We start from the raw sequence: 23,297 nt of genomic DNA on the forward strand, positions 1-23,297 counted from the left end.
TCTCCAATGTTCAACTCGTTTTATATATACTGCAGCTTGTTAGTGCTGATATCCTGTTGAGCACCAAGTTCTATTTACCTTATTGGACCTTCCCTTACTGAATTCCATTGGTTTCAGGTCTTCAGTGGACTAAATTCAGAATCTTCACCCTTGTTTATAAATACTTCACAGCCTCACCCCACCTTACCATTACAAATTCCTTCAACCACCGAACCTATCATTTTGCAGTTATGGAGACTAGTTAGTGCAGTGTTAAACAAAATGGTAAGGATATAGTTCAGTACTCTGCAAGTTAAATGATTGTAGTTTTTTTTTCTTATTGAGGATGTGGTTGCCAATGGCATGCCTATCCTGTTGCTGCATCCATTTATATTGCAGATTTTTTTTTTTTACAGTAGTCAGTTTGCATGTGCACAAGATAAAGATGATTGCTCCATACTCTGCTTCATTTAAAGTATATAGTATATTTTTTGCAGCAGAACCGTGCCTGTGGTTTTTGATATTTACCTTTTTTGGCTCTGCAAAATGCCATCTTCGATTGCCTCTCTCCTTTGGTACTGAATGTTATCCCTCTGTTGCACTTGTGTTGGGAATCTCACTGGCAGAAAATTCCCAAAATAAATGGGGTGCTCATGGAACAAGTTTGGCTTAAGATTGCAGCAATCCAAATGTGAGCATTTTTGTTTATTTTCAAGTTTGTTATCTGAGCAAGATGGACATTTAGAATATAACTCCATAGTTTGACGAATTACCCCACAAAAGGTTGGTTAACAAAATTGAGGCTCATGGAATAGGAGGGTCAGTGTCCAGTTGGATAAAAAATTTACTTAAGGACAGACTTTAATATTGTGAGGATACTAGTCGACTGAAACAGAACATAGATAGGCTAGCAGAATGGGCAGACAAGTGGCAGATGGAATTTAATACAGTGAAGAGTGAGGTGATACATTTTGGTAGAAGGGATAGTGGGAGGCAATATAGACTAAATGGTGTAGTTGTAAAGAGTGTACAGGGACAGAGAGACCTGAGGGTTCATGTGCATTGATCTTTGAAGGTAGCAGAACATATTGAGAGAGTTGTCAGTAAAACAATTTGGATCTTGAGCTTCATGAATAGAGGCATTGAGTACAAAATCAGGGACGTTCTGCTGAACCTTTATAAAGCTCTGGTTAGGCCCCAACTAGAGCATTGTGTCCAGTTCTGGTCGTCACACCTCAGGAAGGATGTGAGGGGTCCTTGAGAGGATGCAGAGGAGATTTACCAGAATGGTTCCAGGGATGGAAGATTTTAGCTACAAGGTTAAGTTGGCGAAGCTGAGGTTGTTCTCCTTGGAGCAAAGGCGATTGAGAGGATGAAGGGTCACTGACCTGAAATGTTAACTCTGCTTCTCTCTCCACAGATACTGCTGAGATTGAGAGGAGATTTGAGAAAGGTGTACAAGACTGTGATAGGTTTAGATAAGCTAGACAAAAGTTGTTCCCATTAGCTGATGGGACTAGTCCTTGTACAAGGGGAACAAATTTAAGGTTTTGGGCAAGAGATATGGGGGATGTGATGAAGAACTTCTTTTGCAGAGTGAGTGGTAATGGCCTGGAACTTGCTTCCTATGAGGGTGGTGGAAGTGGAGACGATGAATAATGTCACATGAAAATTGGGTGGGTACTTGAGGAAAATAAATTTGCAGGGCTGCAGGGATCAAATGGGGCTGACTGGTTTGCTCAGAGAGCTGGTTTGGACGCAATGGGCCAAATGGCTGCATTCCGTGCCTCTAGGAGAGGAATATGCTGCATAGCCAGAAATTTTAATATTTTAATGTTAGTGGAACATTTGCCAATAGCATTTGATTGCTAAATGAGGTCATTTATCTCACTGTCCATGCTTACTCTCTGAAAGCTGTCCACTTATTCCCATTTCTTTTCCCTTTTCACTATTGCTTTTTTGGTTTTTATATATTCACTTTTAAAAAGCTAATACGGATTCTGCTTCTACTGTGTTTCTGGTAGGAAGAAAACATTTTCATGCCTTTTCCCTTTGGAGTCAGTAAGTGTAGGGCATAATTTTATTGAATCAGATAGTGGAAATCATTTTTCTTGATTCAAAACCTCAATTTTATGAACAGATCTTTGCACACCCACTGACATACATATGCACTGACATAATCTCTGACGCTAACCCCTGCAGTCATTTCCTCCAGCATGAACCACACCATGCACAACCACGGGTATCCTATTTTGCTCTGGGCTGAGCTTCAAAACCCCAAATAGTACCATCACCAAGACTGCTTAACAACAAAATGTTGGCATTCACAGTAGAAACATCTTCTCAATAATGTGGGTCAAACATTTGATCTGAATGTAAGATGACCTTTTTAAATTCCAACTTTATACAAGCTCTTGGATTTATATAACAATTTCACTTGTAGGAGCTCTGAACCATGTAAATTGTGGGAACTTGCTTTTTTATTGCAGCCTTTTTCTTTGTTTTCCTTTAACTTTTTTCAGATTAAAGTTGTCGTCAAGCCCATCTTCCCGTGTGACTGTTTCTCGTGCAACATCTAGCCGCAGTGTCCGCACAACTCGTGGAAAGAGAAAGCGCATTGATGTTGAGGAATCTGAGGCCAGTAGTAGTGTCAGCATCTCCCATCATGCTTCTGCCACAGGGAATGTTGTCATTGAGGAAGTGGATGTAGATGGCAAATTTATTCGTCTAAAGAACAATTCGGAACAGGTATGAATGTGGAAGAAACTAAGTATAAGGTGCATCAAATGATTTGAGTTTAGGAGTGCTGATTTTTTTTCTCTATTTCTTGAACAGGATCAACTTATGGGTAGTTGGGAGCTGACCAGAAAAATAGGTGATAAAACTGCCACTTACAAGTTTACCACAAAGTATGTGTTGAAGGCTGGACAGACTGCGACTGTAAGTTCAATAAGGATCCTTGTATTAAGTGAGAAACAGCTCCATTAAAAACTCGTAAGATGTTAAGTTTTAGCCTCTGGTTTGAGAGTTAGCTCATCTCTACGGGGGGTTGCAGCAAGAAAGGAAAGAGTGTTTGATTAGATTAGATTAGAGATACAGCACTGAAACAGGCCCTTCGGCCCACCGAGTCTGTGCCGAACATCAACCACCCATTTATACTAATCCTACACTAATCCCATATTCCTACCAAACATCCCCACCTGTCTCTATATTTCCCTACCACCTATCTATACTAGTGACAATTTATAATGGCCAATTTACCTATCAACCTGCAAGTCTTTTGGCTTGTGGGAGGAAACCGGAGCACCCGGAGAAAACCCACGCAGACACAGGGAGAACTTGCAAACTCCACACAGGCAGTACCCGGAATCGAACTCGGGTCCCTGGAGCTGTGAGGCTGCAGTGCTAACCACTGCACCACTGTGCCGCCCGGGTGAAAGGATGGAAGTTATTAACAAACTTTCTGCTTTGTCAGTAGAGTCATCGGCAGGAATTTTACGTTGGGCAGGAGGCCCCACCCATTGGCCAAAAAGTCAGTGGCGAGCCCGCCTCCGCCGGGCCTGATAGCCAGCCTGGGATTTTTCACACCCCAAGCCCTTAATTGGTCTTGGGTGGGGCTACCACCTCCTTGAGGCACGAAGTCCCACCTAATGGTCCCGGGAGCGGTGGCCACTGCTGGGACTATACCCAGCCATCGGAAGCAAGAGGAAGGACGGTCCCGGAACTCGGGTTAAGTTTTTAGGGTCTCACCAGGCCCTAATCGGCCAGGCCCTGGTGAGGCAAGGATGGATTGGTTGGGGGGGATTACTGTGCGTTGGGGCTTCAGGGGTGGCCCTTCGTAGGGTACATTGTGCCGATCATGAGGCCTCCCCACCCCCCAATCCGCAAGAAGGCCACCTGGTTTTACCAGGTGGGGTTCTTGGGGGGCCTTTGGTGTCCGGCCCTCGAGGGTAAAATATCCGCATTTGTGGGCAGAGGCCTTTGTGGCAATTAATTGGCCACTTAAGGGCCTTGACTGGCCTGGGGCAGATGGGCCATTTCGCGCCGCTGCCCTGCATAAAATTGCAGCTGGAGGGGTCGGAAATGGCCCCGCCGCCTCCCACTCAATTTTATGCCCCCCGCTGCCACCAGCCTGCTCGATGGGGGGGCGTAAAATACAGGCCATCTTGTCTGTTATGGCATTAGCTAACAGAGTTATTTATAGCCAAGTGGAAGGAATCCTGGTCCCTATTCACAGGTCTGCATCTCTGCAGATCTACTTGGTTTAAGCATTGGATTATGGAGCCTGCCACAGAAGAAAGAGCAACTGAGTTCCATTAATCATCCAGTTGATTTTCTTGCACATAGTTTGACCCAAGAGGCTGCATTTGCCTTCTCTATCTTATCTTTCCTCCACCCCACCCCCCCACCTCACATAGGGCATAGTCACGGGTAGGTTAGGCAACTGACTAGCATGTGTTTTAATTATTGCCAGGTTGACCAGTATTAAATATATTATGACCAGTATTAAAGTTTCTTTCAAGTGATATGAACACAACTCATGAATAACTGCACACTATACCTAAACAGTTGTTATGCCAATTGAGAAATGGAACTTAAGCAGTTTCCTAACTCCCGAAACAAAATTAAATGCCAAACCTGGATATGAAGGTTTGCCTGCATGCTTGTGTTCTTAGTCTCCAAGTCATGGCATCCAGCAGCTGTGTTTGAAGTCTTAAATTTCTTCACTAGCTGTGTGACTGATGGAAGAAGTTAAGCACAAGTGTTTGCAAAAAGTTGCAAGATGTCCACAGCTTTATTCAAATAGTCGTGTAGAAGCTTTACTAAAGATATCTGCTATGAGGCTGACTCCTTGTTGAGAACTGAGTGTGAAATTCAGTAGCTATTATGTAATAGCCCGATGTAAATCCTTCTTCAATTGTGTTACTGCAGATCTGGGCTGCTGATGCTGGGGTAACATCATCTCCTCCTACCAACCTCATCTGGAAGAACCAAAATGCTTGGGGCACTGGGGCAGATGTGAAAGTAGTTCTCAAGAATTCTCAGGGAGAGGTAATTCTTTCAATCAATGGGAAAGCTGTGCTTAAACCTTGTGTGTTGCATCCAGCCAGTAATATCTGTCACCAGTTCCAAGCTATCAATACTAAAGAGAGTGCAGTATTCAAACTAAAATAAGAGTATGTTCCATGTGTTTAAATGTATTTTTTCCATCCTGGTGGGAAAAAAAGGACGAGGGGGGCTGGGGCATCTGTACAACTTGCGACCGTATGAATTAGGAGCAGGAGTAGGCAACTCGGCCCCTCGAGCCTGCTCCGCCATACAGTAAGATCATGGCTGATCTGATTGTAACTTCAACTCCACATTCCTGCCTACCTCCGATAACCTTTCACCCCCTTGCTTATCAAGAATCTATCTACCTCAGCCTTAAAAATATTCAAAACTCTGCTTCCACTGCCTTTTGAGGAAGAGTTCCAAAGACACTCAACCTTCTGAAGAAAAAAAAATTCTTCTCATCTGTCTTAAATGGGTGACCCCTTATTTTTAAACAGTGACTCCTAGTTCTAGATTCTCCCACAAGGGGAAACATTCTTTCCACATTCACCCTGTCAAGACCCCTCAGGATCTTGTATGTTTCAATCAAGTTGTCTCTTCCTCTTCTAAACGCGAGCAGATACAAGCCTAGCCCGTCCAACCTTTCCTCTTAAAACAACCCAATCATTCCAGGTATTAGTCTAGTAAACCTTCTCTGAACTGCTTCCAGCGCCTTAACATCCTTCCTTAAATAAGGAGACCAATACTGTACACACTACTCCAGAGGTGGTCTCACCAATGCCCTGTATAACTGTAGCATAAGCTCCCTACTTTTGTATTCAGTTCCCCTTGCAATAATTGATAACATTCTATTAGCTTTCCTAATTACTATTATTTTAACTTATTGTGAGAAGTGTTAGCAATTTTGGAAAGTGTGAAAATAGATAAGTCCCCTGGGCCAGATGGGATTTATCCTAGGATTCTCTGGGAAGCTAGGGAGGAGATTGCAGAGCCTTTGTCCATGATCTTTATGTCGTCATTGTCGACAGGAATAGTGCCGGAAGACTGGAGGATTGCAAATGTTGTCCCCTTGTTCAAGAAGGGGAGTAGAGACAGCCCTGGTAATTATAGACCTATGAGCCTTACTTCGGTTGTGGGTAAAATGTTGGAAAAGGTTATAAGAGACAGGATTTATAATCATCTTGAAAAGAATAAGTACATTAGAGATAGTCAGCACGGTTTTGTGACGGGTAGGTCGTGCCTCACAAACCTTATTGAGTTTTTCAAGAAGGTGACCAAACAGGTGGATGAGGGTAAAGCAGTGGATGTGGTGTATATGGATTTCAGTAAGGCGTTTGATAAGGTTCCCCACGGTAGGCTATTGCAGAAAATACGCAAGTATGGGGTTGAAGGTGATTTAGAGCTTTGGATCAGAAATTGGCTAGCTGAAAGAAGACAGAGGGTGGTGGTTGATGGCAAATGTTCATCCTGGAGTTTAGTTACTAGTGGTGTACCGCAAGGATCTGTTTTGGGGCCACTGCTGTTTGTCATTTTTATAAATGACCTGGAAGAGGGTGTAGAAGGGTGGGTTAGTAAATTTGCAGATGACACTAAGGTCGGTGGAGTTGTGGATAGTGCCGAAGGATGTTGTCGGGTACAGAGAGACATAGATAGGCTGCAGAGCTGGGCTGAGAGATGGCAAATGGAGTTTAATGCGGAAAAGTGTGAGGTGATTCACTTTGGAAGGAGTAACAGGAATGCAGAGTACTGGGCTAATGGGAGGATTCTTGGTACTGTAGATGAACAGAGAGATCTTGGTGTCCAGGTGCATAAATCCCTGAAGGTTGCTAACCAGGTTAATAGGGCTGTTAAGAAGGCATATGGTGTGTTAGCTTTTATTAGTAGGGGGGTCGAGTTTCGGAGCCACGAGGTCATGCTGCAGCTGTACAAAACTCTGGTGAGACCGCACCTGGAGTATTGCGTGCAGTTCTGGTCACCGCATTATAGGAAGGATGTGGAAGCTATGGAAAGGGTGCAGAGGAGATTTACTAGGATGTTGCCTGGTATGGAGGGAAGGTCTTACGAAGAAAGGCTGAGGGACTTGAGGTTGTTTTCGTTGGAGAGAAGGAGGAGGAGAGGTGACTTAATAGAGACATATAAGATAATCAGAGGGTTAGATAGGGTGGATAGTGAGCGTCTTTTTCCTCGGATGGTGATGGCAAACACGAGGGGACATAGCTTCAAGTTGAGGGGTGATAGATATCGGACAGATGTGAGAGGTAGTTTCTTTACTCAGAGAGTAGTAAGGGCGTGGAACGCCCTGCCTGCAGCAGTAGTAGATTCGCCAACTTTAAGGGCATTTAAGTGGACATTGGATAGACACATGGATGAAAATGGAATAGTGTAGGTCAGATGGTTTCACAGGTCGGCGCAACATCGAGGGCCGAAGGGCCTGTACTGCGCTGTAATGTTCTAAATTCTAAATTCTAAAAAGTGCTGGTGCACATTTGCTGCTGCAATGGAGGCTGTAGTAATTCCACTTGAAGGTTTCCTTGTTATCACACGAACACTGACTAAATCCCAGTAATGAACAGCTGGAAGCATTAACAATAAGAGATAAAGGCTCTGGAATATTTTTATGTAAAATTTACAGATGGTAAAATTTCAAATGTCCTTTTATATTTTTAATAGAACAAATTCCAGGTCAGATGGGGGTTACAATGCAATTGACCAATTTTGGGTTTAGCTTCAGAAATTGATGTCTCTCTTTTTATAAAGGAAGTGGCTGAGAGAACTACCATCTTCACAACCACTGTACCAGAGGAGGAGGAGGAAGTTGAGATTAAAGATGAAGACCTCTTCCACCAACAGGTATGTTTTCATCTAACAGCTGAAGTTTGTGTAGCACACAAACTTCAGGGAATTACACAGGGAGACTGTTATGGGCAGATGCTATATTGTAAATTAGCTGTGGGAATTTGCAAATTTCCAGTTTGCAATGGAAGAAATAACTTGCATTGAAAGATTTTTTTAAATTGTAAAAATACATAGATCTGTCCATCCAGGTATTATGCAAGTGGACTGAAATGTTCTTTTGTGAATCTCCTGTCACATTTTGGTTTCATTCTGGTAAGTGGATATTTGCAAAAGGGAAGTGGTTAAAGCACTCGTACTCCAGTTCTGACGCAGATCCTAGATGTGATGTGAATTTTAATGATTGTGCAACTGGAGGAAAAATAAATTTTTTTATTCATTCATGGGAAGTGGGTGTCACTGGTTATGCCAGCATTTATTGCCCATCCCTAATTGCCTTTGAGAAGGTGGTGGTGAGCTGCTGCCTTGAACCGCTGCAGTCCATGTGAGGTAGGTACACCCACAGTGCTGTTAGGAAGGGAGTTCCAGGATTTTAACCCAATGACAGTGAAGGAACAGTGATGTAGTTCCAAGTCAGGATGGTGTGTGACTTGGACGGGAACTTGCAGGTGGTGATGTTCCCATGAATCTGCTGCTCTTGTCCTAAAGGTGGTAGAGGTCGCGGGTTTGGAAGGTGCTGTCCAAGGAGCCTTGCTGCAGTCCATCTTGTAGATGGTACACACTGCTGCCACTGTGCGCGGTGGTGAAGGGCGTGAATGTTTATGGATAGTGTGCCAATCAAGCGGGCTGCTTTGTCCTGGATGGTGTTGAGCTTCTTGAGTGTTGTTGGAGCTGCACCCATCTATGCAAGTGGAGCGTATTCCATCACACTCCAGACCTGTGCTTTGTAGATGGTGGGCAGGCTTTGAGTCAGGTGGTGAGTTACTCACCGCAGGATTCCTAGTCTCTGACCTGCTCTTGTAGCCACGGTATTTATATGGCTACTCCAGTTCAGTTTCTGGTCAATGGTAACCCCTAGGATGTTCATAGTGGGGGATTCAGTGATGGTAATGTCATTGAATGTCAAGGGGAGATGGTTAGATTCTCTCTTGTTGGAGATGGTCATTGCCCGGCACTTGTATGGCGCAAATGTTACTTGCCACTTATCAGCCCAAGCCTGGATATTGTCCAGGTCTTGCTGCATTTCTACACGGACTGCTTCACTATTTGAGGAGTCGCGAATGGGGCCGAACATTGTGCAATCATCAGTGAAAATCACCACTTCTGACCTTATGATTGAAGGAAGGTCATTGATGAAGCAGCTGAAGATGGTTGGGCCTAGGACACTACCCTGAGGAACTCCTGCAGTGATGTCCTAGAGCTCAGATGATTGACCTCCAACAACCACAGCCATCTTTCTTTGTGCTAGCCATGACTCTAACCAGCAGAGAGTTTTCCCCCTGATTCCCGTTGACTCCAGTTTTGCTAGGGCTCCTTGATGCCATACTCGGACAAATGCTGCGTTGATGTCAAGGGCAGTCACTCTCACCTCACCTCTTGAGTTCAGCTCTTTTGTCTATGTTTGAACCAAGGCTGTAATGAGGTCAGGTGCTGAGTGGCCCTGTCAGAACCCATACTAGGTATCACTGAGCAGGTTATTGCTAAGCAAGTGCTGCTTGATAGCACTGTTGACACCTTCCATCACTTTGCTGATGATTGAGAGTAGACTGATGGGGCGGTAATTGGCCGGGTTGGACCTTGTCCTGCTTTTTGTGTACAGGACATACCTGGGCAATTTTCCACATTGCCGGTTAGATTCCAAAATTGTAGCTATACTGGAACAGCTTGGCTAGGGGTGCGGCAAGTTCTGGACCACAGGTCTTCAGTACTATTGCCGGAATATTGTCAGGACCCATAGCCTTTGCAGTATCCAGTGCCTTCAGTCATTTCTTGATATCACGCTGAATGAATCGAATTGGCTGAAGTCTGGCATCTGTGATGCTGGGGACTTCAGGAGGAGGCTGAGATGGATCATCAACTCGGCACTTCTGGCTGAAGATTGTTGCAAATGCTTCAGCCTTATCTTTCGCACTAATGTGCTGGGCTCCCCATCATTGAGGATGGGGATATTTGTGGAGCCACCTCCTCCAGTTAGTTGTTTAATTGTCCTCCATCATTCACGGTTGGATGTGGCAAGACTGCAGAGCTTAGATCTGATCCATTGATTATGGGATTGCATAGCTCTGTCTGTTGCATGCTGCTTATGCAGTTTGGCATTCAAGTAATGCTGAGTTGTAGCTTCACCAGGTTGACACCTCATTTTGAGGTATGCCTGGTACTGCTTCTGTCATGCCCTCCTGCACTCTTTATTGAGCCAGCGTTGGTCTGCTGGCTTGATGGTAATGGTAGAGCGGGCCATGAGATTACAGATTGTGGTTGAGTTCAATTCTGCTGCTGCTGATGGCCCACAGCACCTCATGGATGCCCAGTTTTGCATTGCTAGATCTGTTCGAAATCTATCCCATTTAGCACGGGGATAGTGCCACACCACACGATGGGCGGTATCCTCAATGTGAAGGCGGGACTTCTTCTCCACAAGGACTGTGCGGTGGTCACTCCTACCAATACTGTCATGGACAGAAGCATCTGTGGCAGGCAGATTGGTGGTTCTCTCACCACCTGCCGCAGACCCAGTCTAGTAGCTATGTCTTTTAGGATTCGGCCAGCTCGGTCAGTAGTGGTGCTACCGAGCCACTCTTGGTGATGGCCATTGAAGTCCCCCACCGAGAGTACATTTTGTGCCCTTGCCACCCTCTGTGCTTCCTCCAAGTGGTGTTCAACATGGAGGAGTACTGACTCATCAGCTGAGGGAGGTCAGTAGGAGGTTACCTTGCCCATGTTTGACCTGATCTGGAGTATGTTCATTTTTGGCAAGACCTGAGTTTCATGACGGGGAAAACCCTTTCTCTACACCAGCTACTGGAATGTATTATGTGATTTCCTTCTCACCAAAAGTGGGACTGAATATGTGCTCATGAGTCTGACACTTGGGGCCCTTAACCAACAAGTGTTTTATTTCATAGAATCGTAGAATAATACAGGACTGAAGGAAACCATCAAGCCTGAATCGCTTCTTTGAAAGAGCAATCTAGTTAGTCCCACCCGTTCACTGGCTCTTTTTTTCCATATCCCTGCAATTTTTTCCTCCAAGCATTTATCTAATGCCCTTTTGAAAGCTACTATTGAATCTGTTTCCACTACTAGCACATGAGGTAATGGATTCCAAATTTTAACCACTCATCCAATAAAGTTTTTCTCTCATGCTGCCTCTGATTCTTTTGCCAGCCGCCTTAAATCTGTGCCGTCTGGTTATAAACCCTTCAGCCATTGGAAACAGTTTCTGTTATTCTATCTTAACATAACTGTAATTCCTCATCCCTGGAACTATTATTGTAAATCTCTTCTGTATCCTCTATGAAGACTTTCCTAAAGTGTGGTACCCATAACTGGACACAGTAGTCTAATGTTTTGTATAGGTTTGGCATGATTTCCTGGTTTTTGTACTCTATGCTTCTATTAGTAAGAATTCCATATGCTCTATTAACCTGTCCTGCTGCCTTCAAAGATTTGTGCACAAGCACCCCAGGTCTCTTTGTACCATTTTGCTTGTATTATCTGTACTTATTTTTCCTACCAAAACCTCACACTTTTGAGTTGAATTTAATCTGCCATATGTCTGCTCATTTCTACCAGCCTGTCTGTGTCCTAAGTCTGTTACTAGCTTCTTCACTGTTTACTACACTTCCAAGTTTCATGTCATCTACAGATTTCACAATTGTGCCCTGTATCTTCAAGTCATTAATGCACTTGCATAAGATTGATGAAAAAACAGTATCGGACATGTACGCACCTCTCCTTGAAGCATAAACTAAGATGTTGCTTTCTTTTTTCTCTAAGCACAGCCTTAAATATAGATTTGCTCCAACTATTCTATTGACCTGGCCCTAAACAATGAAGCGAGCCTTCAGGCGACAGGTTGTAGAACTGAAACTGCCTGTAGATTATCCCTTGAACCAAACATGAAGATCCAGTCAACTATTAGGTACCTGTGACCACCAAGCTGTTCATTAAAGAGGAATACAGCTGTCAGTAGTTCTAAACCTTTTGGAGCTGACTTCAAAGTAGGGTACCCAGTTCTGATGGTTAACATTTCAGGTCAATAACCTGTTTTTCTCCACAGATGCTGCCTGACCTGCTAAGTATTTCCAGCCTTTTCTGTTTTTGTTTGATTACCAGCATTTGCTGTATTTTGCTTTTGCAATTGGTTATTTACATATTTAGGATTGTTGTTGGTGCCTCAGTGCTCTTCACTCTGATCCACCTTTTGAAAGGCAGTGGTCTGCAGTTATTCCAGCTCAGGTCCCTGGAGCTCCATTGGAGCATAAGCAGGCTTAGAGGCTGAAAGGAGCTATTCTCGTCTTCAGAAAGGAAATTGATCCTTTCCAGAATAGGTTATCTTTCCTTTTAAAAGATTTAGGTCCTTTCACATAACCTCAATAGAAATCTCACTAGCTGACTCCTTCATAAAGGTTTACTGGCTGGAATTCCAGGTGTAGTTGAAAAATTCCGCCTCTGATAGACCCCTTGATGTGTGATCAGATGGGTGGACTGTCTGCTCATAGCTATTTTTCTGCAGGAGCTGCCAAAAATAAAAAGAAGTAGATTCTCAGCAGAGCCAGGTACAACCCCAAAATGCTGGTGCAGAATCTGCTCTCCAAGGCAGCTATGGGAATAATTTGTACAATTATGCTGTGCACCTTTTTGAGTTAATCACTTTTAGTCTTGCTCTAAGCCAGCCTTGTATTTAAAACCATAGTCCCTACCCCCAGTCCCCTTTGCTGCTTTTAATTAAATTTGGTGTTCATTTGTGTGAATATAAATTGTAATGAGTTCTTTTATGTTGTCTGCAACATAAATGAGATGCGTGGAGTCCAGTTTGTTGAAGATCTCAAACAGGTTTATTCTAACGGAACTATTATAGAGTACAGAACCTTCCTCGACGTATTACAGTTGCAGTGTGACTCTGGCTCTGAATCACATGATTGCATCCTGGTACTTGTCTCATTAGCACACTATGATCTAAAAGGGGCATCACTCTTAAAGGCAATCATACAACATCTCCCCACCTCCCCCCACACTTTTTTCCAAAAGTCTGTTTGCTAAAAGTAAAAGCATATCACGTTGGATAACCTCAAAATTATTTACACAGGTATCGAGATTATGAACCTTACACATGCAGAAGCTTAATAGTCCATATATTGTTTCTGTGTTTTGAGAACTCTTCCAGATCTGGTTATGGTATAACCTTCTGGGGATGCCAGTCTGGGCTGTTTTCGGTTTGCAGGCATGTTGTCACTGTGTTGGTTGGTGTCCTGTTATTCCATCACACCCTCATTGTCTGAGTGCATTCTTTTGAGTCCGCTGTGCGCAATTGGGGTATTGCACCCTTCTGTTAGTTGGCTACGGTTCCTTTTCAACACCGCTCCACTAGGTGTTGTAATCTCGTACGACCTAGGCTCACTGCAAATTTTGGATACCTCTGTGGGTAACCATGTTCTCATTGTGGGGTGTATGACCCTGCCCTTTTGTCCTACGTGTAGCTGAGGTTGTTCCGCCCCTGTGTGTTAGTCATGCACCATCTTCATTCTCCCTTGTTTTCCGAGCAGTGTCACCTGCATCTTGGAGAATTTGGACAGAGGGTGGCTTGGCAAAGCCATCCACGCTTGTCTGCCAAACATGATCTCTGCTGGTGACGGTAAGCCAATATCCATAGGTGTAGTTCTGAGGTGGAGCATGGCAAAATAAAAATCTTGTTTTGTTGTCCTACACTTCAGGATAACTGACTTGACTCTGCAGACCATTTGCTTGGCAAGACCATCAGATCTAGGGTAGTGTGGTGTGGACGTCACATTGTTTACGCCCCATTTGGAGAAATAATGTGGGGTAACCTGTCTTGGGTATAGTCTCACTCTTCAGTGTGGTTTGATCTTACTATATTCCCCAATTCAGTCCTAATTTGTCTTGTAACAAGCATTCTGAAAAATATGCATGTTTGCTTTCTTTCATTTACCATCAGTTAACCGTGATGTGATTCAAGATGAGGGATTGTATGCAGTGGAAGCAGGACCAATGCAAACAATGAAGCTGCGTGAGGCTCTGAATAGGAAAGGACAGTGATGAAGTATTAATTTGCATGGCAAGAAGGAATGAATTTGCCTTTTATGCTCTGATGTCCCAAAGTGCTTCACAGTCAATGAATTACTTTTGAAATGTAGACAGCAAGGCAACCAATTTTTGCACAGCAAGATCTCTGAGATAAATGATCAGTTAATCTGTGTTGGTTAATGGAAAACTGCTGGCCAGGTTGCTAGGAGGACTCCTGTTTGGGAGGTTGAACTGTGTTCAAAGAATGAAAAAGACTGCATGTGGAAACATTAGAATGAAGAGATGGATCAGTTACTAGTGGAAGTATTATTTACATGAATCTGTAGTACCTGACAGTTGTAATGTGGTAACAGGTAGGCTAACATAGAATACAAAATTGAATCTTGTACTCAATATGAATTCCACTTCACATTCCATTCCACACTGGGGAGACCAAACGTAGATTGGGTGACCGCTTTGTGGAACACGTCTGCTCAGTCTGAAAGCCTGACCCAAGCTTCCGGTTGCTAGCCATTTCAACACACCATCCTGCTCTCATGCCCACATTTCTGTTCTTGGCCTGCTGCAGTGTTCCAGTGAACATCAATGCAAGCTCGAGGAGCAGTACCTCATCTTCCGATTAGGCAGTCTATAGCCTTGCGGACTTAACATTGAGTTCAACAATTTCAGAGCATGATTGGCCTTTTTTAATTTTAAAATTTAATTTATTTTTTTCACCATGTTCCTGTTTTTCATGATGTGCTTTTGGACGGAGCTGCTCATTATTCTGCTGTCTCTCTGGACTAATGCCTTGTCTGCCGCCACAACTATTAACACGCTCTTTGTCTTTGTTCCACAGCATCTTTGTTATTTAATCTCTCCTGCTGGTTGCCCTATCACACACCTTCCCTTATGTTCTCCGCTTCACCACCACTCCCCCCTTCACTTGCTTAAAACCTAATACAGTTCTAACCTTTGTCAGTTCTGATGAAAGGTCACAGACCTGAAAGATTAACTCTGCTTCTCTCTCCACAGATGCTGCGTGACCTGCTCAGTATTTCCAGCACTTTGTTTTTATACCAAGTTCCACTTGTCCATTATCTCTCTGGTGGCTAACCTACATTGGCTCCCAGTCTCCCAATGCTTAGATTTAAAATTGTCATTCTTGTGTTCAAACATGTCTATGGCCTCACTGACGCTCTATCTGTAACTGTCGCTACCTTTGCAACCCTCTCAAAACTCTACATTCCTCCAACTTTGACCTCTTTATCTCAGAATCCCTTCATCACACTCATGACCGTGCCTTCAGCTATCTAGGTGCTAAGCTCAGGAAGTCTCTCCCTACACCTCTCCAGCTCCTTTTTAAGATCCTCCTTAAAAGCCACCTCTTAGAAGCTTTTAGTCACCCCTCCTAATAACACTTTTTTTTGGCTGAGTGTAGATACTTGTCTGATTATGCTTTTATGAGTGACTTTTTATATTAAAGGGGGTGGATAAATGCAAATCATTGCATTGCTGTGTGAACATCAAAACAGTAAAAACGAATAAAATCACAAATTGGGAAGAATGGACCTTTTCTAAAAACATTAAACTTGTATAATGGGTTTCTTTTGTTCATCAGGGCGATCCAAGAGCAGCTGACAGAAGCTGTGCAATAATGTGATCATCTTGCAAGACAACTTTTCTTCAAAACTCATTGCTGCCTACGTTAAACTTGATATCTAGAAATTCAAACTATTTTTGTATTTCAGTAATTTGTATTTTAGATATTTTGTTAATTTCTTTTTGTACACAACATTGGTTCAGGGCTTTTTTATACTATTACTGAGAATTTTTAGAACATTACAAGGACTAGAGTTTAAAAAAAAAAGTGTGTAATTCTGAAACCAAACTAATGTGAATTATAGGTTTTTAAACCCATGGAAGATGTTTTCATCTGTAATCTTCAGAAAACCAGTGTAAAATAATTTGTGTAGTTGCAGGAAACTACAGTTTTTTTGGGGCATCTTGCATCTGTGACTGGACTTCATTTGAGATAATGTGTGCAGCAGGGAGAGAGAAAATAGACATTTTGGTTTTTTTTTGTAAATTTATAAATAGAACAGCACTGAACATAACCTTTTTAATGGTTTTTTTAATTGTTTATACCAGGTTGGCAAAAATGTACCACAGAAATTGGGATGAAGAAAAGTTTTCTGTTTGTAGCTTTTGCCCCTTATTTAGATAGTGGTTGGGAACATGGTCTGATTAAATACAGATGTTTTAATGAGTTTTAATGTAGCAATGGTCTACTTGGGTTTTCTTGGCAAGTGGGAATAAAATAAACATTGTTTAATAAAGCATCTCTTTCTGAAATCAAGACTGCATCTCAAAATAACTGCTTTGCCACAGAAATGCCTTCTAATGAAGTATGCTGGTCAATTAAACTTGACTATGGAAATGGGCCTTTTACTTTGACTTTTACTGCCTTGCCTTATGGATCCAATATGTTCCTATTTTTTAAGACTGTGATTGTAGAATGGTGAGTGCTTTGTAAGTGAACTGCAGGGTGGGTGGGTGGAATTTGGGCATTTTGCTTTGTGCACTGGCTAATGAGATTTTGTTGTAATAGCCAGCCCAAAAAGGCTTTGGGGAAAGGGGATGGGAACAATTTACTGTCCCAAGATCAGCCAGTTTCACTTAATCTGGCAAAAGATCAGCAACAGTTGTACCTTCCTAAAGAACCCTTAGATATATGGGGAAACCACATGAGGCGAAGTATGGTTCAGAAATTTATGAATTGTCCGAGTAAGATGATCAGTATTGGTGCTATGAGATGCAACACTTCTGAATTGGTCGTAGTAGAGCTAACTTTCTCCACCCTTTTTGTCTACAGTGTCCTTTATCCCAAAAGTATTTGCCACTGCTCTTTATAGATGCTGTGATCCTTAAATGAGATTTCTCATTTGTACTGAACTAGTGGCTTTTTTGCTTTCTGTTGGTATCTGAAGAATTTGACTGAGTGACGACTCTCATCTTGCCAGCAGCACATCCTGTCTGTGGGCTGGATTAAACCACTGGGCCTGGAGGTGAAGGGACATTGTGCTAAATCAATCTTTTTCTCACGACATAAAACAGCACTTGCACTATTATTTTGAGCAAAGCTGTTAAAGTACACGTTACATTTAAGAACAGCCCTTGAGCCTGCTCTGCCATTCAATACGGTCATGGCTGATCTTCTGCCTCACCTTCACTTCCTCTCCCAATCCCTGTATCCCTAGATTCCCCGAGACCAAAACTGTCTATCTCAGCCTAAATATAATCAATGCTGGAGATCCACAACTCTCTCGGGTAGCGAATTCTAAAGATTCACAACCATGTAAGTGAAGAAATTTCTCCTCATCTCTGTCCTGAATGATTGACCCCTTATCCTGAGACTCTGCCCTCGTGTTCTAGATTCCCCAGCCAGAGGAAACCACCTCTGTCTACATTGTCAAGCCCTTTCAGTATCTTGTACATTGCAATGAGATCACCTCTCATTCTTCTGGAGTTTAGGTCCAATTTACTCAACCTCTCATCATAGGACAATCCTCTCCAGGAACCAATCCAGTGAAGCTTTGCTGCACTGTCTGCAAGCCAAGTGGATCCTTCCTGGGATATGGAGACCAAACCTCTGTGCAGTATTGCAGGTGTAATCTCACTAAAGTCCTATGCAATTTTAGCAAGACTTCTTTATTCTTGTCCTTCAATCTTCTTGCATTAAAGGCCAACATGCCATTTGCCTTCCCAATTGCTTGCTGTACCTACACGCTACCTTTGTGTTCCTTGAACGAGTAAACCCAAGTCTCTCTGAATATCAACATTTAGAAATTTCATGCCTTTTTAAAAAAAAAAAAATTCTGCTTTTCTATTCTTAGTCCAAAATGAATAACCTTGCACTGCCCCACATGATACTCTATTTGCCACCTTATTGCCCGCTCATTTACCTGTCTGCATCTCTCTGCAACCTCTGTGTCCTCCTTACAGCTTATGTTCCCACCTAAGCTTTGTATTATCGAACTTGCATACATTACTGTCGGTCGCTTCTTCCAAGTTTATAACAAATACAATTTTATACATATATATTATAGATATCTATAATTTCATTATGCTCTATTCTCCCTCTCCATTCGTTTGTGCTTTTAGGAAATTACATTTTGAAAAAATGTTGCTTCAGGTGTCATAATCTGAATTTTACTTAATTATAAATGCCTCTTGAAATTGGTGTGAGGTATAATTCTGAGTGTTGATTAAATAATTGAGAATTTTTAGCTGCTGCCAGTGTAGGAACATACAAATTAGGCAATTGACAATTGGTACATACATGATCATGGGACAAGGTGTTGTATCTCTGCCCTGATCATGCTAAATAACACCTCACCAGCAGTGGTTAGCAAATTCTCCTACCTTGGGTCCACGGTGATAGACAATCTGTCCCTTGCTGCAGAGCTCAACACGTGTATAGGGAAAGCAGCTTCTACCTTTGGCCAACTTGTGAAACAAGCATGGGATAACACCAAGCTGACCCTCGGGCTCAAGCTGATGGTTTATAAGGCCTGTGTTCTCAGCACCTTGCTGTATGGCTGTGAAACATGGGTGAGTTACATCTGCCAGGAAAAGAAGCTGAATAATCTCTATCTTCGCTGAAGATCCTGGGTATATCCTGGCAGGACAAAATCACAAATGTGATCGTCCTCTCAAGCAGAGCTCCCAAGTGTACTAATCAAACAGGCGGCTTTGGTGGATCATACATGTCTGCAGGATGGAAGACATTCGCACAGCCTAGGACTTTCTGTAGGGTGAGGTACTGGGGCCAGATGACCAGTGGGGGCACCCAAAGCTCTGCTTCAAGGATGCTTGAAAGTGTGAAATGAAGGCCCTAAATATCAACTATCACACCTGGGAGGCATTAATTGGTGAAAGAGGGAAATGCCAACACATCCTGTGGACTGGCGTGCTCTACCAGGACAACCAGTTGCTGCAGGAGCTTGCCAATAGACACCAGTGCTGAAAACAACAACTCACAGCATCACTTGGCAGTTTCACGTGTGGCAGAAACTGCCTCTCAAGGATTGGCCTTCACAGCCATTAGCAACGATACACCAAGAGAAGACACTACACCTAAATGGATTGTTTGCTGTGTGTCCGTCGTCTTTTGTAGATGAAAGGATGCCAACACACATTGAAAATATGGGCAATTTTCAGGGCCTCTGCTGAAGGGGAAGGGATACCGGCCCTTCAGAAATCCTGGTGTAGCACTTATTGCCCTGTACCCTCGACATCCCAATCACCCTTAGTTGTGACATCTGAGAAATGGGTGGTCTGTTCAAGTAAGAGGCTATGCAATTTTAAGGTACCAATAGTTGGAACAATTTCTTGTGGCACAGTAGTACAATATACAGTTAATTCAAAGCTACTTAATTCAAATTATTTGATCATTCAATTATTGTACTAAATTTGATCATCATGTTCAATTTCAGATTTTTTTTAAGTACAAAAAATGACAATTATCAAGAGTATAAAGTGATGGGGGCAACCTGGAGAAGAATCAAGAGAAAATCTTGTTTGGCATCTAAACATGGTCTATTTTCAAATAATCAACCTTGTAGGAAAATAAAACATCCTGATCTATAACAATTTTAGCTATTTGACTTAAACTTGGGATGGTGGAGATTATAGCAGAAGTAAAGGATTTTAATAAAAAGCTGCTTATTTTTGTATCATGTCCATGAAGGGAAGAGAGATGTTGGAGTCTCCTGCCATGGGACCCATATTCAACTCTTGCATTGACTTGGGATTATTGGAGTTGAGAGCTGCTGAGAGGGAAAAGAATAGGAATTTTACAGAGTTGACCAGGATGTAGCTACTGGAACCTCTGACAAGTCAGGATAATTCCAGTTCCATCCAAAAGCTTGTTTTCCTCTTGTGTACTAAACACAATCACAATTTGGAAGGCAACCATGCAGAAACCAGAGCACTATGGAGCAAGTGGTTGCTGATGAAGGGGGAAGTGAAGTGCAGGATAACAGTCGCAATGGTTAATTCCAGTCAAAATAATAAGGCTATTCTCATAGCAATAATATAAATGTTGTGTTGCCACCCAGGTACAATGGCAAGGGATATAACTAGGTGAAAAAAGATTTTGGAGAAGAAAGGGGAAAAGTCAGTTCTGATTCATGTTGAACCCAGTAATGAGGAAAGGGTGAGGCCGAGAGTGGAATGGTCACAGAGGGCATAGCCAAAAGTGGAGCAGTTGCAAAGGGCAAGTGCCAAGAGCACAACGGTGATAAAGGGTGGTCTGCATCTCCGAGAGTTTTTTTTAACAGCACGGGAGAAAAAAAAATCAGTGACATCACAGCACAAGGAGTTGTACCAGGATAAATCTACAGGTAAGTGTTTAATCAATCTACAAAGTAAGTTGTATAAATTAACTACGATAAAAACTAAAAGTAAACCAATTTGATAGAATACATTAACTTTTTTTACATTGTATATTGTATATCAATTATGATCAGCGTTTAATCAGATCTGGGGGATAAAGTTGAAGTTAAATAAAGAGGATCCTAACATTAAAGGGCTCCTAATTTTTCAGCTGCACAGGAGGGAAGGAAGAAGAGTGGAAGAGCAATAGTGATAGGGGTTTCAATAGTTCGGGAAACAGGTGTTTCTGCAGCTGTAGATGTGACTGCAGGATGGTACATTGTGGCTGCAGGACATTGTGGGGAAGGGTGAACAGTCAGCAGTCATAGTCTACATTGGTACCAACGACATAGGTAGAAAGAGGGATGAAGTCCATCTAGAGGGCTAGGAAAGAGATTAAAAAGCAGGACTTCAAAAGCAGTAAGCTCAGGATTACTTGCAGTGCCACATGCTTGAGTACAGAAATAAGATAGAGCAAATTAATGCATGGCTGGAAAGATGGTGCAGGAGGGAGGGCTTTAGATTTCTGAGCCGTTGGGACAGGTTCTGGGGCAGGTGGTACCTGTACAAGGAAGACAGGTTACACCTTAGCAAGACCGGGACCAATATCCTCGCAGGGCGATTTGCTAGTGCTGTTGGAAAGAGTTTAAACTAGCTTGGCAGGGGTTGGGAACCTGAGAGGGATTTCAGATAGGAGAGAAACAAAGCTGGTAATAGTAGGAAGAAAAGTAGTAAGCAAAATTGGAAGGCTGTGGAAACGAAGGCCAGCAACAAATAGGGTCAAAATATGGAAATATGTTAAAAAGGCAAAACTAAAGACACTATCTGAATGTACGTAGCATTCACAACAAGGTAAACAAATTGACGGCACAAATAGAAATAAACAAGTATGATTCAGTTGCCATTACGTAGCAGTGGCTTCAAGGTGACCAAAGCTGGGAACGGAATATTTAATGGTATTCGACATTTAGGAGGATAGGCAAAAAGGAAAAGTGGGAAGGTAGCGCTGTTAATAAAGGATGAGATCAATACATTAGTGAGTGAGGATCTTAGCTTGGAGATTCAAGATGTAGAATCTGTTTGGGTGGAGGTAAGGAACAGCAAGGGGCAGCAAACATTGGTGGAAGTAGTGTATGGGCCATCAAACAGTAGTGGTAATGTAGGGCATGGTATAAATTAGGAAATTAGAGATGCATATAACATGGGTAAGACAGTAATCATGGGGACTTGAATCGACATATAGATTGGTATTATGACTTCTCCACAGGGCACAGCATATATTTAAATGTTTATACAGTTACCAATGTGGTCAATCATGTACTCTATTCCAGAATAAAATACACCAACCAGGTTTCTTTAGCAAACAACAAAATTATCAGTTTATTATAAAACAAGACTTAACCAGTAATGAAGCAAAGCAGTAACACACAGATTGAAATATGAAAGTTCCCTTTTTACCTTAGCCCCACACACACCTGCTAACTGAAAAATAAAGACATTTTTTCTTTAGAGCTGTTACAAAAAAAGACAAAAAAAAACTTTGGCCAAATACTTGATAATTCTTGAAGAAAAAAAGATGTGGAAAGATGCCAGCTGCTCCTTTATTCTGGCGTCCCAACTACACGTAGATGGCTGCCATTGGGATCTTTCTGGAGATCAGTTTGGCAGGCTTTCCAGAGAAGTGCAGCAACATGGGTTTCTAGCAGGCCTTTCACGAGGAATGCAGCATCAATTTCTCTACTCGCTTCTAAGAGCTTATTAAAGAGATGGAAAAGCTGGCAGGTTTTTCAAAGAGACGGAGAAGGCTGAGCTGCAGATTTGTCCTTGGCAGGTTGATTTTTAAACTCCTTTCAAAACACTGTCCACACCCCAACTGACTGTCCGAAGCAAAACCAAACAATATCTCAAGAGTCCAGCCTCCTAACCCCTATAAATCTTGACCTGTCACTTCTCTGTAAGCATCTCTCCCAGGTCAAAAAGCTCCCGCTGCATACTTACCTGAAATCAGGTGACTTCCAGTAAATGTTATTTTCAAACAACCTCTGTGATCCTCATAAAAAAAAAATCCACTGAATCCTTTTCACTTTTAAAGCACAAGTCCTCAAAATTTAACAAAAAATGGAAGCTCTTTCGTAACACTGCATAAACCTAATTAGCAATAATTCTGTGGAGGACGAATTCCTGGAATGTATACGAGATGGTTTTCTAGAACAGTATGTTGAGGAACCAACTCGTGAATGGGCTATTTTAGATATAGTATTGTGCAATGAAAAGGGGCTAATTAATAAACTTGTAAAGGAGCCTTTAGGGAAGAGTGATCATAATATAATAGAATTTCACATTAAGTTTGAAAGTGATGTAATTCAATCAGAAACTAGAGTCTTAAATCTAAACAAAGGAAACTATGAAGGTGTGAGGGGCAAATTGGCCATGATGGATTGGGAAACTATGTGAAAAGGTATGATGGTAGACAGGCGATGGCTAACATTTAAAGAACTAATACATAGTTTACAACAAAAATACATTTCTTTAATGCACAAAAATCCAGCAAGGTAAGTGTTCCAACTGTGGCTAACAAAAGAAATCAAGGATTGTATTAGACCAAAGGAAGAGGTGTATAAAGTTGCCAAAAAAAGGTAAGCCTGAATTTCAGAATTCTGCAAAGGGAAGACTAAGAAAAAGGGAAAATAGAATGAGGGTAAACTAGCAAGAAAGATAAAAATGGACTGTGAAAGCTTCCATAGGTATGGAAAAAGGAAAAGATTAGCAAAGACAAATTGGGGTCCATTACA

General features: G+C 42.3%; 1 protein-coding gene across 2 annotated transcripts in view; it reads left to right on the forward strand.

Annotated features, from left to right (window-relative positions):
- lmnb1 (lamin B1) overlaps positions 1–16,426 on the forward strand; it is an 84,235-nt gene extending 67,809 nt beyond the window's left edge. For both annotated transcript variants that reach the window (XM_068029948.1, XM_068029949.1), the window contains exons 7-11: positions 2,502–2,727; positions 2,815–2,919; positions 4,912–5,031; positions 7,789–7,881; positions 15,689–16,426. In XM_068029948.1, the coding sequence (XP_067886049.1) occupies positions 2,502–2,727; positions 2,815–2,919; positions 4,912–5,031; positions 7,789–7,881; positions 15,689–15,730 (586 nt within the window). In that variant the 3' untranslated portion in view covers positions 15,731–16,426. The remainder of the gene's footprint in view (positions 1–2,501; positions 2,728–2,814; positions 2,920–4,911; positions 5,032–7,788; positions 7,882–15,688) is intronic.
- Positions 16,427–23,297: the final 6,871 nt, after the last annotated feature.

Source organism: Heterodontus francisci, chromosome 4 (genome assembly GCF_036365525.1).
Source record: "Heterodontus francisci isolate sHetFra1 chromosome 4, sHetFra1.hap1, whole genome shotgun sequence".
In the NCBI taxonomy this organism is placed as follows: Eukaryota; Metazoa; Chordata; class Chondrichthyes; order Heterodontiformes; family Heterodontidae; genus Heterodontus; species Heterodontus francisci.